This window comes from Mytilus edulis, chromosome 7, assembly GCF_963676685.1.
Source record: "Mytilus edulis chromosome 7, xbMytEdul2.2, whole genome shotgun sequence".
Taxonomy (NCBI): domain Eukaryota; kingdom Metazoa; phylum Mollusca; class Bivalvia; order Mytilida; family Mytilidae; genus Mytilus; species Mytilus edulis.
Genome location: NC_092350.1, coordinates 54,922,991 through 54,942,019, shown reverse-complemented (window position 1 = coordinate 54,942,019; position 19,029 = coordinate 54,922,991). Strand labels below are relative to the sequence as shown.

Below are 19,029 nucleotides of genomic sequence, written 5' to 3'. Positions count from 1 at the left end.
TTATATTGTATGGATAAATGTAAAATATCGCGAATATAAATCGTCGCAAACTTGCAAAATTGTACCTTATCTTATTCAAAAACATCAAGTAATTTGAAAATCGCGAAATTAAAAAGCCGCCAAGTGGTCTTTAAAGAACTCAATGCGATTAAAGTATCCGCGAAAACAAGTTGGTTTACATTAATCAAAACAGGAGGATATGCTATATAATATATATATATGGTCTAGCGGGACGGCTGCAGTGCAGGCGATTTGGTGTCACGATATCACAGTAGCATGGGTTCGAATCCCGGCGAGGGAAGAACAAAAAATTTGCGAAAGCAAATTTACAGATCTAACATTGTTGGGTTGATGTTTAGACGAGTTATATATATATATATATATATATATATATATATATATATATATATATATATATATATATATATATATGTGTGATTAAAACGGTGACACAGTTACTAGTAATTAACTGCAGAGAAATTAGACACCAAAAGTTCGTTGAAAGTTTGACGAAAGAAAGTTAAGATTGCATATACATTTATACATTGTGTAAGATGTCAATAACAAATGACAAAAGCATACGCGTAAATGAAACTTGATCGAGGACAATAATTGGCACACATGAAAAATTTCTAGACACGCAAGTGCAATATAAAAAGAAGATGTCAAGTAGACGCAAAATGTTAATTTGAAGAGGACAATGTGTCTCTTTTAGTTTGTTGGGGTTCAGAAAACATTGAGATGTTTCATTCGCTGATTTTGATTTCCTGTTCAATTCCGTATTTGAATTTACATTTGCCCTCGATTTTAATATAGTATATTTCATTTACTTTCTTTCTCATTTCTTTCGGAATTTCTTCAAAAATTATTGTTCTCATATTCAATGTACATGTGTACATGCTTTGTTTCTTCTGGTTGTAAAATGTTCCCTTAACAATTCCTTTCACTGCCACCCAGGTTTCAAAGGAAAATTCTCTTTGTCGTTCTTTTATTTGCATCGATGCCGTAATGGTAGATGTTTGCGGAACGTTTAGACAACCTTCAGCAACCCATGTAAGTGATTTTTCCTCCGAGTTTTCAATTGCATTTTCTAGCGAAAATCCTTTCGAATATCCAACAGCAGCATTTGCAATATCGTCTGGTGCTGAAAGAGATAATTCAACATTAAAACCCATCGTGTATCCTTTAGTTAAACAACTTTTACAAGACGACACAGTTTGTCTTTCTGCTCTCAGCGTATGCTGTTGTTGGACTTTGCTTTTGTTTTCAAAGACAGTTTTGAAAATTATATGAACTGCATCTGCATCTTTTCCAGTAACGTTGAATTCATTGAAGATAGGTTCATCTGGAATGAATTTTACACGAGACCAATCCAATACCAGATCAAGTTTTTCTCTTTTTCGGGGCAAGCATCTTCGAGTATGTTCTTGATACAGAGCCCATGCTCGCTTTTTCACTAGTTTTTCTAAATCTAATATGTTTTTGTCGGTTTGACGCAAATCCTAAAAAAAAGAGAAGAATACAGGTTTATGGTTTAAAATATGTTTACCATTTGTTTTCCTATTTGTTTATGTTGACATACTTTGTACAAACATATCTTAAATGAAGTATACAAAACATCGATCGCCTTGACCTGTCCAATTCGAATTAGATATAGGATCTAAAGGAATGCTGTTTTCTTCGTGAGACAATTTTAACGAATATATAGCATCCATCAATTGGAATGTGAAAATATAATCCGTTTGCTGAGAGTGCATGTTTAACGTTAATGATATTTAACGTTGCATAACTCGTCTGGAGATCCGTAGATGGTTAGTTGCAGAAACAAAGATATTACGTTAATAAAATTCTTTCTAAAGTTTTTCTTGTACCCACTCCTTGGCCTTCACATCGTTTTTTTTGCTGTGTTCGAACTCACAATCTCAGTATTGCCAGGCTAGTGATGGAGTAGTTGAACTACTTAAACCACACAACCACCAAGGTCCCTGTTTGGCAATATATAACACCAAAAGGTATAGTATTTGATATTTAGAAGTTCGTTTTAAAAGAGCGCATTGTAACACTTATTTATTTACTTTTGGTATATGGTTCTTAAGTTGACATCTAAGTAAATACTATCTAATAATAGTATAACAAAATATTGAGGTTTAATTTAATCAAAAACTCATTTTATTATCTTTATTACAGTACACTGTACCCGCCAACGAATATACAAAATAAACGAAACATTTAAGGCATGACAAAAGATGAAAAGACAGACAATGAAATCGTAATTAAAAAGAAAAAGAAGTCGGAGGCTGTAATCATACACTATATCATATGGCATAATATGTACATAAATGTTAAAGTTTCCGATGTCCATCAGTTTTTTGTTGTTGTTTTGTTTTGATTGTCTCTAGCATATGTCAACTTTAAGACAGGACTGGGGGTATAAATAGAATCCAATGAGAAAAATTATGGCTTCTTGGGTTTTCTTTGCAGTTTTCAAGTGTAAGGAACATTTTTACAGATATCTCAACTAATAATATTTTGTTCCTTTAGGAATTGTCAACCAATATTTTGTTCCTTTAGGAATTGTCAACCAATATTTTGTTCCTTTAGGAATTGTCAACCAATATTTTGTTCCTTTAGGAATTGTCAACCAATATTTTGTTCCTTTAGGAATTGTCAACCAAGTAGGAACATAAATTATCTGCATTTTGACAAACCTATGTTGAACAAAATCCATAAATATAAGAAAAATTGACTGTTCAAAAACTCAAGTGGTCAAATTTTCAAAACTTGAATTTCCCAGACTGAGAGATAAGGCGGAGGTTGCATTAGCTGTTTTCTGTTTTTTGTTTACATAAATACCACACAGTCCGATATGCGGTTTAAATAGAACAAAAGAATTCGACCTCTTGTGTTTAGAAGGTAGAAAAGTGTAATGAACTTTGTATACGGTTGTCAAGATGTCACAAAAGTTACTTTTCGTAAAGTCATTATAAATATTTGCATTCACGTTGTTTAATTTTCATATTGTACAATTGTTCACAATACAACTTGCAAACAATCGTTTTTAAAACGACCAAAAGTCAAGCTGTTACGTCATTTAGGGGGTCTCCTTATAAACTGCTACTTTTTTTTGCTCGACATAGAAAAAATCTGGGAAAAATTACAAAAATTGAAAAATGAATTGTCAATCGTTTAAGACCATTCCCAAAGTGGCACACCTAAATTTGACATTTGGACGCAACTTCAAAGTTGGATGTTATATGACGGTGTTTTGTTAATTAATTTACGCATCGAACACACCCGTCCGATATATGTAACATCACATGACTTTTAAGTGATTAAAACTATTTTTTTTTTAAATAATATTTGCATGCTTGACATGTTTTTTTCTTAAACAATTACAATTTCACCGACAGTCATAATTTCTGTATTATTTAAAAAAGTTGTGTTACACATTTTGTTACACCTTAGTTATACAGTAACCCGGATTGGTTGACCATTGTGAAGTTGAGTTTTTGGGGTAGCATAGATTTATATCGTTGTATTCCTTTTGTTTATGTTAACCAATTGTCGTTCGGAATTATTTTTTATACATCATTTATTAATCTTGCAATTCTTGTAATGTATCTTGTATTTCTTGAGTGTCATATTTTGGCTATGTTTGTGTTCGATCATACAGTATAATAAGTCGCTAGTTGCCAGCGAATGGATTTTTGTTTTATTTCTTGTGACTCTTTGTGTCTTATTTGCTGATTGCAGTTGGTTTTTTGTTTTGTGTCATGTGAAGATATGGTGTTTTTGTTTTTCTTTTGATGTGTTTGCATCTTAAATTGGGATTGCACGGAGTTATTTCATGATTTCTTTTGTGCTATATTTTCGATACATTTTTAGTCTATCCTATAGCATCTTACAATTGTCTGACGACATAATTTGATACTTTTTTTGTTCGCCAATATTATTCATACGATTCATACGATTTGAATTTACTATTCATATCTTATTTTTTTCTTAATAATAGTTTACCTACAGTCGAAAATTTGCAAGACATTAAGAGTCTTTACTTATTTAACAGTTTTACATTAGAATCAATTTTATTGCAGAAATTTTCTTGAATAACCGACCCACTGTTAGTTGTATGTTAGTTCTTCACAACTCAGAAACAGATTCAAGGATATCAAAGTTCCCTTATATGAATTTTTACCGTATACGGTAGCTCACTCTATTTGTCTCATACATGCTCACTATTACAAGTCACAGAGGCGGATGGCCCCTCCCCCCTTTTTCAGAAAAATTTTGGTTGGTTATATAGGGAATCACTGAAGCGTGACGGAATTGGGCCCCCTTAGGCAGTCAGTGGGTCACCTCTTATGAAAATTTCTAGATCCGCCACTGAGTCAAGTACTTTAATAGTATACCGGTGTCTTCATATTTCATGTATGCTCTGTATGCCCCTTGTGGGCCCTTAATTGGAAATAAAATATGTTCTGTTCTGTTCTGTTCTGTACAACATATGCGTATATATATTACTCGAGTGTGAAACATGCAACAATACTCTACCAAAGCAAGCCAGGAAACAATCCATCAACAAGGAAGTAAGTTAATCCTTTAACTTCAAAGGGGGTATGGTTTTCTTGTTTGAGCGCGAACATTTATTGTCCGCCTCCATCAATCAATTGTTTTTCTTTCAAAACTTAACACTATGAGGTTTTAGAAGATCAGAATTCATAATATTTAGACGATATTTTTTTAATGAATCTTACCCCTCACTCTTTGTCACAATTTGAAGTTAAATTTTCGTTCCCGTATGTAAATAACCAGCACAAAGACTTTTATCACTTTTTTTTTTATTATTCATTTGAAGACTTCCATCGCACTGTTAAAACCAATATTCAGTGGCGGATCCAGAATTTTACATTAGGAGGGGGTGGGCGCTGACTGAGCTTAGAAGAGCTCGCTTCAGTCATGCTTCAGTGAGTCCCGTATGTTTAAGCTAACAAATTTTTCCGACTAAAGCCACCACCCCCCCCCCCTCGAATCTGCCTATATTCTTGAAAATGTTGTTCTTATACATACTTACCTCAATGTCATTGTCTCAAGTCTACAGTCTCTGCACCGCACACTTACAATCGACTAAGCCGTTGATAAGACGGTGCTTAAAAGAGCAGGGGCTTGGGTTAAAATTGTACTTACTAGACTAGATAATCTGTTACAGTTTTGTGCAAGAGTTTGTCCTTTGTTTTTTTTAATAATAACACGGAACTATTATGATGTTATGGAAAATATCGAGTTTGCTTGATATTGAAAATCAAAAACTCAAGTCACATGGTAATGTTTGGGATGCTTAAACCTTTGACAGATTCTGTAAGTTGAAAAATGATTATACTAAAGACCTTTTTGGAATGTTAACATTTACGGTTGACTGGCATATTTTATGTAGAATTTACAACCTGTTTCATTTTAAAAAAAATGATGATTCTAAAAAATAACGAGAATTAAGCATATATGTGCTCTTTTAACTGTTCTTGAACAGGGCTCCAATTTAAAAAGTTCAGATTATCAAGTTCTTTGAAGAAGGAGAAAGGGGAAACCAATGGCACTGCTATATCATCTCAGAAATTCAAATTATATAAATTATTACCATCAGTATTGCAAGGCTATATAAAGGATGCATTTACATCTCTTCTGTTATGGATACGTTTGACAAATTCTGTATATATATAAAAAAAAACAAGTTCCTTTTGTGGCATAACTTTATTCATATAGATTATTTCTCCTACATATCTTTATATATTGCTTTCTTTAGTTCAAATTGGAATCTCAGATAAGAATCTGGTACTTTAAAACCTCTCCTCACTGTTTCATGTCTCTGGTCGACATGTGTACTTCAGAATAATTCTTGGTTGTCAGATGTACGGCAGAACTTTCACATAACTTCTTGATAAAACTGCTGTCTTACTCCCTTTTCGACACTGCAAACAAAAAATTGAACAGGCAATTAAAGAGGGGGTTGCAACCACATGTTCCCCGTACAAACGGATTGGAACTAGAAGCTCTTTCCCGGATCTGGCACTGGATTTATACATCAGATGCGTCACATAAATATAAACATGTTATTAAATATACTAGAATATGAAATAAAGAAAAATATAAATAGAAAATGTTGAATATCATTTATGTCCACGAAACCACAAGATCCTACTTAATTGGCCATGTTTTCAAATCATATCAAATGTTTTCATTGGTCTTCACTTGCTAGAAAAATGCACTTCACTTGTTAGAAAAATGTACTGAAGTTATTGTTAGCCAAATTATCAATGTTAGGTTATTGCATATTCTTCAGACCTGTATCTTGAACTAATGATGAATTGAAAAGAGGGGATTGGTATACGTACTAAACATTTGTCTGTATTTTCAACATGTCTAACAAATATGTGAGAAACATTAGTTTTAGAATACGAAATATTTCTCATTCTGTAAACAGAAATTAGTTTTCTTGTTTTAATTGTTTTACATTGTCTTATCGTGGCCTTTTATAACTGACTGCGGTATGGGCTTTGCTCATTGTTGAAGGCCGTTCGGTGACCTAGAGTTGTTAATGTCTGTGTCATTTTGGTATCTTGTTGACAGTTGTCTCATTGGCATACCACATCTTCTTTTTTATATTGTAGGATTGTTAAGGTATTTTGGTGTTTTTACCCCCCCCCTTTTTTTGTAATATACACCACAAAAAACATTTAGTTAGGATAAAGAACTAATAATCAATAGTCCAATAATGTCAGGCTTCAGAGTTTCATATCATTTACTTTCAACATGTTTATCGGATTTATTTTTACTATCAATGTTGAACCATTAATTTTTATCGGATTTTTTTTTTAACTACCAATGTTGAACCGTTCAACATTGAAAGTAAACAAAAATTCGATAAAAAATGTTGAATGTAAATGATATGAACCTCCGGTCTTATATTAAAGGACAATATATAAGACTTCTGAGGTTCATATCATTTACATTCAACGGTTTTATCGGATTTTTTTTTTTACTATGAACCGTTCAACATCAATAGTAAAAAAAAAATCCGATATAAAAACGTTGAATATAAGTGATATGAACCTCCGAAGTCTTATGTAATAGCACTACGGTAAATAGAATAATTGAAATTCAGTTAATTGAGTGTGGGAGGCTATTTTAATCCACTTTATGAGCGTGTATTATATAATGTTACAATGTAACAAACCTATCAAACACACCGTGAAAAATAACATTATCTCCCCTGGAAATGCTTAACAACAAGACATAACAAACTGCTACCTTGTTTTGCTCTATATCACATAATTATGAAAACACATAACATAGATAGGGAATACTGTGCTTGTGTACACGTTTGAATGTGTAGGTGGCACACTCAGAACGATCGTCTCTAGATTTTTTTTTAAAATTTGTCCTGGCCTATCCGGGTTCACGTAGCAACACGTTTCTTTTCTTCCCAGCTATTCCTGATTATGAATTAATTCAAAACATGCATTTATCCCAATGCAACAACTATTAAACAACTCACCTAAACCAATGGTGATCATCTAATTCCTAGCTGATTCCTTTAATCGTACCTTTCTTGACGACACCCATCGTTGTAGCGTCTACCATTGGAGGTAGCGAAATTACACGATTTGACAGGAGAGCGAAATAAACAAGGGGAGCAATTTTATCGAACCGCATTCCGGACTGCACATGCACATGCTGATAAGGGAAAAATTCTTCCATGCATATGTACAGCTTTAATCTAAACTTTATTCCATTTCACAGTAATGACTTTTAAAAATTCCATTGATTCATAATAACTAGTCAGGGTTAATTTTATTAATATGAAATTGAGTGATTTACTTTTAGTGAAAATCATTTAGATTTGGTAGAAACGTCCAATGTATACTAGAATAGGGGGAAATGTAATAATCACAACACTAATCCCATTTGTTACCCAAATATTCTTGACATGATGGATTTGGGAACCATTTCCTAACCAGTTCAAGGACTCATTTTGGTATTAAATCTCTCCTGGGATACGTATATTTTTTCCTTGGTGTGTCCCTTTAAGTGCGTTTCTCTTTCTCCTTAAATATCTTGGGTCATTCCACACCTCTATATGAAAAAGCTTTGTCCAAAAACATTTGAAATTTATCTTTTTTAAGAAAGAATTTCTTTCATGAGGTGCACAATTTTCATTTTCCCACCACAATTGTCTATTTTGTTCATCTGTTATACACGGGCGACATAAACAATAACTACATTCAGGTGACTCTAGGTCCTGTTCAATATGATAATTTTCTGAATGTTCATTGCTTTCAGAATTGTTCACATTATTCATGTCATATTTGGCTCTTTAAAATCCCAATCATTATGAGCAAAACAGTTATATATTGCATCTCTCTGCTCTTGTGTAACTTCAAGTGCTAACACAGAAGTGACATTAGTACATTTATTGTTTCCCTCCAAGTTTTATAAGATTGAAATGAACTTCCAAAATCTAGGATGTGTAATCTGCAACCCAAGGCACAATGAGGATTTCGATTTGAACAGATTTAATAAAAGTACTTGGAAATGTTGATAAAATAATAGTTAACAATGATAAATAAATATCAGATATATTTTTGATAAAGGAATCTTCATCGATCTTTTTTATTTTCTTTATCCCATGTAAGGCCTCAAAAATGCCCTATGACAGGGATATTTTACACATGCTGTGTTTGTGTGTCATTAATTTGGCGGGAATGGACATATCTGTGTCATTAATTTGGCGGGAATGGACATATCTGTGCCATTAATTTGGCGGGAATGGACATATCTGTGTCATTAATGTGGCGGGAATGGACATATCTGTGTCATTAATATGGCGGGAATGGACATTATCTGCAAGTACTAAAACTGTAACTGATACATTAGTATAGGGGTGTGAGCAATTTTGAATAACAATAAACAATAACAATAAAGATTATTGTTCAAAACAAAACAGAAAAATTCTTTATCATAAATTTTATCTTTAAATCTCATTAATATTTATCTCCTAAATTTGTCGAAAAATATTGACAAGATATATTACATATATATTAATAAATTTGACTTGAGTACTTATATACACCTTCTTAAATTAAATAGATTGATCCATATGTCAGACAAAATTACCACCTCAGCCTTTCTTATCATGCTTATAGTATTTCTAATAGTAATTTTTGTAAATGGTCTTAGTTGAAAATGTCAAAAAGAAAAAAGCTAGAAAAAGGACTCCGTGTTTTCGGATTGAAGTGTCAAGTACTGAGGAAAAGAAGTGTGATTTTTTTTCGAAAAATTTGCTTCAATTAGACAAGAATTGACAAAAAAAACCCCAAACAAACCTATGGTAAACCGGCAGGTTATTGAAGCTTTACTGCAAAAATGGAATGAAGAGAATGATACCAGTAACACCCAGTCAAAAGAGTTTCAAGAGGAACCCTGTCCATCCACATTCATCAGATCAAAGAAAGGAGACACAAACCAACGTATTTTTTCTGACTCCAGAAGATTCATTTAAAAGGCTTATATCGGTTGTTGATTGGCATGCAAGATGTTGTAAAGAAAAACTTAAACCTACAACAATGTTGAAAAAGGATATGTTTGCAAAACAAGCCTAACATGTAACGATAAAGAAACACCTCATGTATTTTCTTGGTCCTCCTCTCCGTATTTACCCACAAAGGTTATTTAGTGAACAGTAGAGTAAATCATGGGATTACTTGTAGTGGAATATTGCCCGCGGTCTACAAGAGATTTGCACAAGGATCAGTAATAGGGGTTATAAGTATGGAAACGTATATTAGTCACCAGTTGATCAGTTGTCAACACAACTTGACGACAAAAATAAGAGGGAAAGTTGCATTGTTACTGATCATGAACTTGTACACTTAAACAAGTTTACTTGTTTAATTAATAATTCAACTTGTAGACTTACTACAAGTTGACTTGTTGAGTTCTTCTGAACAAGACCACAGACCAAACAGTGTACATAATATTATTGTGTCCTAGTAAACTTTGCCGTTTGTTCACTTGCTAAATTGAACGTTTCTTTCTTGCTTTAGAAAAGTATACTTTCCGAGTTAATCGTGGTCACTTGTCGTGTTGTTTCTCGCCTTTCCGAATTCGTGAAAGTATACTTGTGTTCAAAAACTGCACAAGAGAACTTTTTAAATGTCAATTTGTTCTGGAAAACAGTCCATGTTTACTTTCAAAATGTCGACTTGTTTTAGTGCAAAAGTGAAAAAATAATATTTGACCACGCGGTTCCTAGTGTCTTCTTGGAATTTAAGATGAGCTTCATCTACAGTATTTTAATGGTGAGTATAAATTTTTTGTGGAAAAACCTTTTGATTTTCTTCTAATTATTAAATATTTTTTTTGCCAAATATTTTTGTTAAGCTTATTTTTTCTTTCGCAAGCTATCGCTTTGATTTTTTTAACATGATGTGGTTTCACCACTGACCCTGTGAAGACTTTCTTTTTTGTATGCCATTCATAAGATAGTAGAGGGGCATTATGTTTTTTGGTCTGTGTGTCCGTTTGTTCGTCGTAGGGTCCGCCCGTGCGTTCGTTCGTCTGTACGTCCGTCACTCCGCCTGTCCCGTGTGAGGTTAAAGTTTTGGTCTAGGTCGTCTTTGCTGAAGTTGAGGTCCCCTCAACTTGATCCTTAGTACACATGTGACCTATCATAATATCTTTCTAATTTTAATTCCAAATACGAGTTTTGACGCCAATTTCACGATCTACTGAACATAGAAAATGATCGTGTGAGGGTACTTTGGACACATTCTTGTTTCATTGTATTTTTCTTCTGAAACTTCTGCTCTTACTTGACCGAGATTTGAGAACCCGAATGCACAACCACAGAAAAGGTAACCTGTCCAAATTTTCATATATACTCCGAAATCAAAAGTCGGTAATATACAAACTGACTACGACGTCTTCTTATATAAGTAATTGCCCCTTCTGTTAAATAAACATATCGCCTGTTTTAATTTTAATGAAACGCCGGATTGGAAATATTTGACCTTGAAAAGAGTAAACCGGAAGTGACCTTGACCAAGCCGAAAGTAGTGTTTTAACAGATTTTCATTGATAACATTCATAATTTTCATATAATTGTGGAATCTGGGTACAAATGTATAAAATTGCCTTAAATGAGACAAAAAAAAATATTTTGTTAACCGGAAGTGGTAGAATATTGGTCTTATTTCAAGTAGAAGTCCTTTTTCGGAATCAAGAGAACTTTTGAAATTATCTTTAAAGTTAGACCAAAAGTAAAAGAAAAACATGACATCATCATGACTGTTCCTTATGAGGTGCTGACAAAGCTTTGTTACTTTGTGCGAATCCATCATTCAAGATGGCCACCAGCGGGGTATCAGGGCAAGATTTATCATTAATTGACCCATTCAATACCTATTTTGGTATTTTAGTTTTCTCATTACCAATTCTCAATCAAAAAGGGGAAAAGGCTTAATTTTTTGTATGTTTATGATCATCCGGTTGTTTTTTTGTTGTTCATACTAGTCCGGAAGTTAACAAGGGATATATAGATTAGACCGTTGGTTTTTCCGTTTGAATGGTTTTACACGTCTAGTAATTTTGGGGCCCTTTATAGCTTGTTGTTCGGTGTGAGCCAAGGCTCCGTGTTGAAGGCCGTACTTTAACTTATAATGGTTTACTTTTTAAATTGTTATTTGGATGGAGAGTTGTCTCTTTGGCACTCACACCACATCTTCCTATATCTATATAAAGGAAAACAATGAATTTGTTTCTGTACAATTTAAATGACAGGGGTGGATTAAGGAATTTTCAAGAGAGGCGGGTGCTTGTAAATTGAGATCGATTATAGCATTGATATGTTTGGTTATTTTTCAGGCACTTATTTTCTTACCAGATGGCATTGCATTCCCATTCCCTGGTGAAGATGGCACAAAAGAAGATCTTGTTAGATATTATTTTAGTCGACTTTATACAACAAAAGAAATCTGTGGATTTCTTATGTTATATCATGGTATTATAGTGAGCTTCTCGACGATAGAAAGAATTAAAAGGAGACTTCGATTAAGGCGACGCCAAAACCAAGCCCCAATATTACTTGTATGTCAGAAAATATATGAACTACGTGCTAATGGCTTTACAAATGTAGGATACAAGTCAATGTGGAGACTCCTCAACTCAAATTACAATATCACTGTTTCACAGGAAAATGTAAGAAATTGCTTGGGTTTCATAGACACTAATGGCGTAAGCTTAAGAAGAAGGCACAGACTTCAGAGAAGGAGTTATTACAATAGTGGACCGAACTATCTGATACACATAGACGGTTACGACAAGATCAAACCATATGGTATTGCCATTCACGGAGCTATTGATGGCTATTCTATAAGAATATTGTGGCTAAAAGCAGGTTGCTCCAACAACAACCCTAGATACATTGCTAAGTTTTACATTGATTTTGTGAAGGAATTACGACGAGTTCCCCGAGCCATTCGTGCTGACGCTGGCACCGAGAACGTTTTGGTAAAAGACTTACACATTGCATTGCGATTCGATCATGGGGATGAAATATCTGGATTAAACAGTTTTTTAACAGGAAGATCAACAGGAAACCAAAGAATTGAAAGGTTGTGGAGAAGTCTTTCGGAATATTTAATGTTATTTTGGAGAAATACATTTGCGAACATGCGTGATATTGGACTTTTTAGTACCGCAGATCATCTCCATATTGAATGTTTAAGATTTTGTTTTCTTCCTTTAATTCAGACTCAACTAAATCAGTTTATGGAAAACTGGAACGACCATAGAATACGCAGACAACGACAAGAGGTTATAGTCCCATCGGGTATTCCAAACGTTCTCTATTTTCAACCTGAAATATATGATTCGTCTGATTTTTCTTTTCCTATACTATGCAATGACCAGACATTGAGTGAACTTGAAAATGAGCATACTTCAGACTTACCAGTAAGAGGGTGTTCCGAAGACTTCATGCATCTCATCGGATACCTTAGTGGCGAAGAACCAATGCAAGCCCTTATTCCACAAACCCTTGACGAAGCTTTTCAAAACTTTTGTACACTCATTTAAATTTGTAATGGTTGTAGGATTTAGGTTTAAGCCATGCAACGTTACTTTCTTCAAATTAGCCTTAAAGTCAGTTTTGTTGTTTGTGTGAAACGAATGATATGTAATGGCAGAAATCTGAAAAACAATTTTCTAATGGAAGAAAGACAACACGAAGGCGGGAACCTGCTTAGACTACCTGCTTGTACATGGATTCACCTTATTTGCGACTAAAAATTTAGTTTATTATAATCTTTTTGCAAATTAGATTTGTTACAGTATTTGCATAATCTGGGATTATTTATAATTACTGAAAATTTCAGGGATCTACATAATCACTGAAATTTCAAGTATTCTACATAATCCCTTATTATCCATTTTCACTGTAACATGCACTCTATTAACTATATTGAAAGATGTTGGTTTTTTTTAATTAAACAGATAGACACGATTTTTTGAATCTAAAATGCTTGTCATATTTGCATAACTTATTAAAGTACCTATCTCATATAGCAGCCGCGTATAGAAAAATAGTTTGTGTTGGGAATTAGGGTGATGGAAACGCAATTTCATTTTTGGCTACCCTAAAATAAACACTTTAACATACTTCAGATAGGGTATGAGTGTTGATAAGACACAATGTAGTTAAAGTTGGCAATAAAATGTTTCAGTACGGCATTCGATCCACAGCCGTGGCTCACACCGAACAGCAAGCTGAAAAGGGCCATTACAATAACAGTGTAACAAATTCCAACGTGACAACCAACGGTCTAATTAATAAACAAACGAGAAAGGAAAACCACATATGAACCACACCAACAAACGATAGCTACTGAAAAATAGGTCCCTGACTTAGTACAGCTGCATACAATGCAGTGGTTATAAACTTTTTAACAGACCTTGACCTTATCCTGAGACAAACACAGTATTGTACCATTACTCATAAATACATAATATCAAAGATGTCAGGCTTACAATTTATATTACACCAGACGCGCATTTCGTCTATTAAAGACTCAACAATGACGCTCGAATTGAAGTATATTGAAAGGCCAAATAAAGCAAACAAATAAAAACAAAAAAGTTTCAAAAGGTTGTGCCTGTCACGGAATAGAAGTTCCTTCATAACATAAGTTCCAAAAGGAAAATATATTCTGGAATATTATTCCCACAGGAATAAATATTACAGTATATGTTCCTTACGAAAAAAATGGAATAGAATATTTGTTCCAACAGGAATATATATTATGACAATGTTTATAACAAAGTTTCCTTTGGGACTTCTGTTAGGCGGAACAAATATACGTTGACAGTGCCAAGTCAAATAAATGACATACTATATATAAAAAAATAATTAAAAAGGCCTAACTCATTAAATCGACAAAATGTGAACAAAAACAAGTAGGCTTACATTTAGACCCATGACAAAATCTAATTATAAAATAAAAACACAAGTGCTAGTATAACATGGCCATGGACAGCTCAATTTTACTACAAAACAGATGTTCTTAAGTAAAATATTACGTAAATGGTGTTGCAAAAATATTGATAGACACGTAATAACAGGTGAGTCTAATTATTATAATTTTGTTGTTATATAGATTAAAGTTAAATTTCATCGGCAAGATAGAATAAAATGAACTTTAATATTCCTTTCACGGTTTTGGCTTTACTTTGTGGACCTTTTGGATTATAGCTCTTCATCTTTTATATAAGCTTTGGATTTCAAATATTATGGCCACGAGCATCACTGAAGAGACATGTATTGTCGAAATGCGCATCTGGTGCAAGAAAATTAGTACCGTTAATTTTATTAATATAATATGGATTAAAAGAAATATTCTACTCAATAAAACTACAGTTGGGTGCGATGGTATGATATGTATCACACAACAAGTTTTTATTGAATTAAAGAAATGCATTACAATAGTGTCAACGGGCCAACTAAAGACTCAAAGTCTTTAACCTAACGGGTAACTTTTAAGACTCTAAAAATGACTGATAAAATGAAAAACCAATTCTTCAGGGAACAATTGAAGGTCTTTCCATCTCGATACTAAGAATGAATTTTAAAAAAAGATGTTAGAAAAGGTCACTCCTTGTTGATTTGATTTGGTACCTCAAACTGATATAAAAAAAAAAGATTAATAGGTATATGCAGGAGACTTTATTGTTTTATAATGAACAAGCAATAATTTAATGCAAAGGTCAAAATCTGAAACGTCAATTTGACCGTGACCTAAATTTCAAGGCCATAGGTCAGTGATCTCAAATCAAAATACCCCAGGTCAATCACTTGTATGGTTGTGGAGAAATACCGATTTCAAATACAAAAGGGGAGAAAACTCCTATAAGGGTTGACCAAACACTTCGACTTAAATGGGTAGAAGTTGCCCCTTATGGTAAACAGTAATTTGGCAAACACATCATATCATTAACTGTTACAGTTTCTTTGAATATAGATTACAAGCAAAATCCACAAATTTTGAATATGACCTTGACCTTCAACCTTGACCTCAAATTCAATGTCATATGTCAGGGAACTCAAATCGAAAGGCCCGAGGTCAATCACTTGTATTGTTGTGGAGAAATAATGATTTCAAATACATAAGGGGAGAAAACTCCTATAAGGGTTAACTAAAACACTTCGACTGAAATAGGTTGAAGTTGCACCTTACTGTAAACAGTAATTTGGCAACACATCATATCATTAACTGTAACAGTTTCTTTTGAATAACGATAACAAGCAAAATTCAATATTTATAACATGACCATGACCTCAATTTCAAGGTCATGGGTCATTGAACTCAAATTGGAAGGTCCGAGGTCAATCACTTGTATGGTTGTGGAGAAATAATGATTTCAAATATGTAAGTGGAGAAAACTCCTATAAGGGTTAACCAAAACACTTCGACTGAATAGGTTGAAGTTGCGCCTTATTGTAAACAGTAATTTGGCAAATATATCATTTCATTAACTGTAACAGTTTCTTTTGAATAACGATAACAAGCAAAATTCAAAATTTATAACATGACCTTGACCTTTGACCTTGACCTCAAAGTCCTTCAAATAGACCAAGGACTTCATATCTAAAGACTGTATGCCTCTACGACTTATACCGTATGAATTTATCCAACATATCGCCTATCTTAAATTTTCAAAGGGAAATAACTCCCATAAGATGTGTTCCGATCACGTCAAAATAAAACCACGGGGGGGGGGGGGGGGGGGGGGGGGGGGTAACTTCTTATTATTGGGTATACGGGGATGTGCCAAAAATATGGGTCATAATTTTGCGAGATTTTATATAGAAATGACCCTCCTTTTTAATGACATCTTATATTAAAATGCCTTTACGTTTGATAACTGTATATGGATTTTGGGTATGATCTACATATCATATATAAATATGCTATTGAGAATCTTACAATATTAATGGTCAATTATTATATTAAATGAAATAAATTCATTTGAAAGTTCACCTTTCAAATAAGTTCCCAAACGAACCCAGGAAATTTGTCGCCTGAGTTAGTGCTTATATAAGCATGAAGTATAGGTCATTCTTTCTTAAATGTTTTTATAACTACAGGTACTGAATTTCAGTCGAACTACGTGTATCTCGAAATATTTCTCTGGTCCGGCTGACTTCGACATAACGAGAGTCGACTGTATTAAAATGGGTACGTTTTTTGAGGCAAAAATGGCACACCCTTACCAAAAAAATATCGAAGTTACCCCCCCCCCCCCCCCCCCCCCAACCGGGAATAAAACAAATCATTCTTAAGAGTAGACGAACAATTTGGTGAAAACAGTTTGTAAAAGATTAAGTGTTCGGTCACACATGATGAGTTTTGAAACCCCCATTACTGTACAACATCATTGGCCAAACATCCATTCCATAAGTGGTAAAACAAAAAAGCATCTCAGACGGCAGAAGAAGAAAAAAATATAATTAGAAGAAAAACAAAAAGTCTTTCCACGAAAAGCGGAAAAACCTTATAATTCAAAAAGAAAAACCAACGGTATAATCTATACACACAACTGCCGAGAAAGACCTTTAAACCAAACCAACAAACGACAACCACTGAACAACATATGACATTGGATATATGTGTAAAAATGCAGCCGAAGTTTGCTACTCAGTTTCAAGAAAAATAACTTTCCAATAGACTAATATATATTGAAAGGGGATTAATTAAGAAAGCAAAAGAGCAAACAAAAATATAGAGGTCAATGTGCTTGTTTTTGAGTTATTAGCTATTGAAATTTAGGCGGGAAAACGTTCTCTCTTGACTTTTCATAGTCTTATCATTGACAAGCTAAAGTTCTCAAAACTATTAAAAACTAATTAATATTTTATAAGACTTTTACAAATGGCTTATAATTATACATGTAAAAGATTTATAAAATGAATGAGGGTCAATGGGCAAATTATTTTAAGGCATTCAAATGGATAAAACCAGAAGATTTCGAAAATCTGATAAAAATTCCAAAACATGACAAGCGAACATCCTACCCTTAACAGACGTCATAACCTGAGACAGTAGTGTAACATTAAACAATTATTGTAATTTTTTACCCGAGATGGGTTGTTTTCTTCGAGGGCTGTAAACCGAGAGAAAAAAAACTTCAATCAAGGATAAACAATTTGGATGTTTGCCTTGTATGATGGCAATGAATCACATCGGGTATCCAAATCCGAAGAACAAACAGCAAGATCTCAAAAAGTGTTTATCATGATTTTAAAACTTGTTTTATTCATATTTTGAGGTTCGATTTTTCCAAACTTACATGTCAGCTCAAAGACATCAAGTGAACTGATAAAAAGAAATACGTCTTCGACCTGTACATCTTCCAAAAATTGGGGGATTTATATGGCAAGCCCTTTTACTATTTATTCGAATTTCAAGATATCTCCTATAACATATAAGATATCTTATATAATATATAAGATATCTCCTTTAATATATAAGATATCTTATATAATAGATATCTCATATATATATTATATAAGATATCTCCTAAAGTTTATAAGATATCTCCTAAAGTTTATAAGATATCTCCTAAAGTTTATAAGATATCTCATATAGTTTATAAGATATCTTATATGTAATTTATAAGATATCTTCTATAGTTTATAAGATATCTTATAAAGTATATGAAATATCTTATAAACAACTTTTATATCAGATATCTTATATAGTTTATAAGATATGTTATATAGTTTATAAGATATGTTATATAGTTTATATAAGATATGTTATATAGTTTATATAAGATATCTTATATAGTTTATAAGATATCTCATATAGTTTATAAGATATCTTATATAGTTTATGAGATATCTTATAAAGACAATTATATAACTATATGAGATATCTTAAAAACTATTAAAGATATCTTATAAACTATATAAGATATCTTATAAACTATATAAGATATCTTATAAACTATATAAGATATCTTATAAAGTTTATGAGATATCTTGAAGTAAGAATAAATAGCAAAACGGCTTGCCATAGGTTTACAATATAGTCATTTTCATTTATCAACTAGCAGGCTGTTTGTTGTTGTATTCGTGCTTTGTCGCGAGATGCGTTTGTTCTCGTTGTTGTATTTTGTGTACTTCGTATTTTTGATAGAGTTTAGCCATTTTAATTAATATTTTATAGTGCGTCATTTCTTGTTGTAATGTTGTACTGCTGTATCAGGTTAAGGTCAAAGGTTGGTGTCTGTTAAAATCTTCAAACCGGCACCTGCATATATTATATGCACCTTTCCTAAGTTAGGAACCAGCAGTGGTTGTCGTTTGTTGGAATGTTTCATAGATGTTTCTCGTTTCTCGTTTTGTAAATAGATTAGACCGTCTGTTTTCCTGTTTGAATTTTGTTACACGGATTATTTTGCGGCTGTTTATAGCTTACT

At 33.0% G+C, this 19,029-nt stretch overlaps 2 protein-coding genes across 3 annotated transcripts in view; one reads left to right on the top strand and one right to left on the bottom strand.

The window, feature by feature from the left end:
* Window positions 1-523: 523 nt before the first annotated feature.
* LOC139481807 (uncharacterized) overlaps window positions 524-19,029 on the bottom strand; it is a 30,401-nt gene continuing 11,895 nt past the window's right edge. For both annotated transcript variants that reach the window (XM_071265315.1, XM_071265314.1), the window contains exon 3: window positions 524-1,502. In XM_071265315.1, coding sequence (XP_071121416.1) covers window positions 747-1,502 — 756 coding nt within the window. In that variant the 3' untranslated portion in view covers window positions 524-746. The remainder of the gene's footprint in view (window positions 1,503-19,029) is intronic.
* On the top strand, window positions 10,036-13,556 carry LOC139481806 (uncharacterized). Its single transcript, XM_071265313.1, has 2 exons — window positions 10,036-10,352; window positions 11,917-13,556. Exons 1-2 carry the CDS (start codon window positions 10,326-10,328, stop codon window positions 13,126-13,128), a joined length of 1,239 nt encoding a protein of 412 aa, XP_071121414.1. The 5' UTR covers window positions 10,036-10,325; the 3' UTR covers window positions 13,129-13,556.

What these genes read in the sequence shown, in the direction of transcription:
- LOC139481806 (XM_071265313.1), top strand. Translation starts at nt 10,326, where the DNA reads ATGAGCTTCATCTACAGTATTTTAATG. An exon ending in TCATCTACAGTATTTTAATG is followed by an intron (nt 10,353 to 11,916) that starts GTGAGTATAAAT and finishes GTTATTTTTCAG; the next exon opens with GCACTTATTTTCTTACCAGA.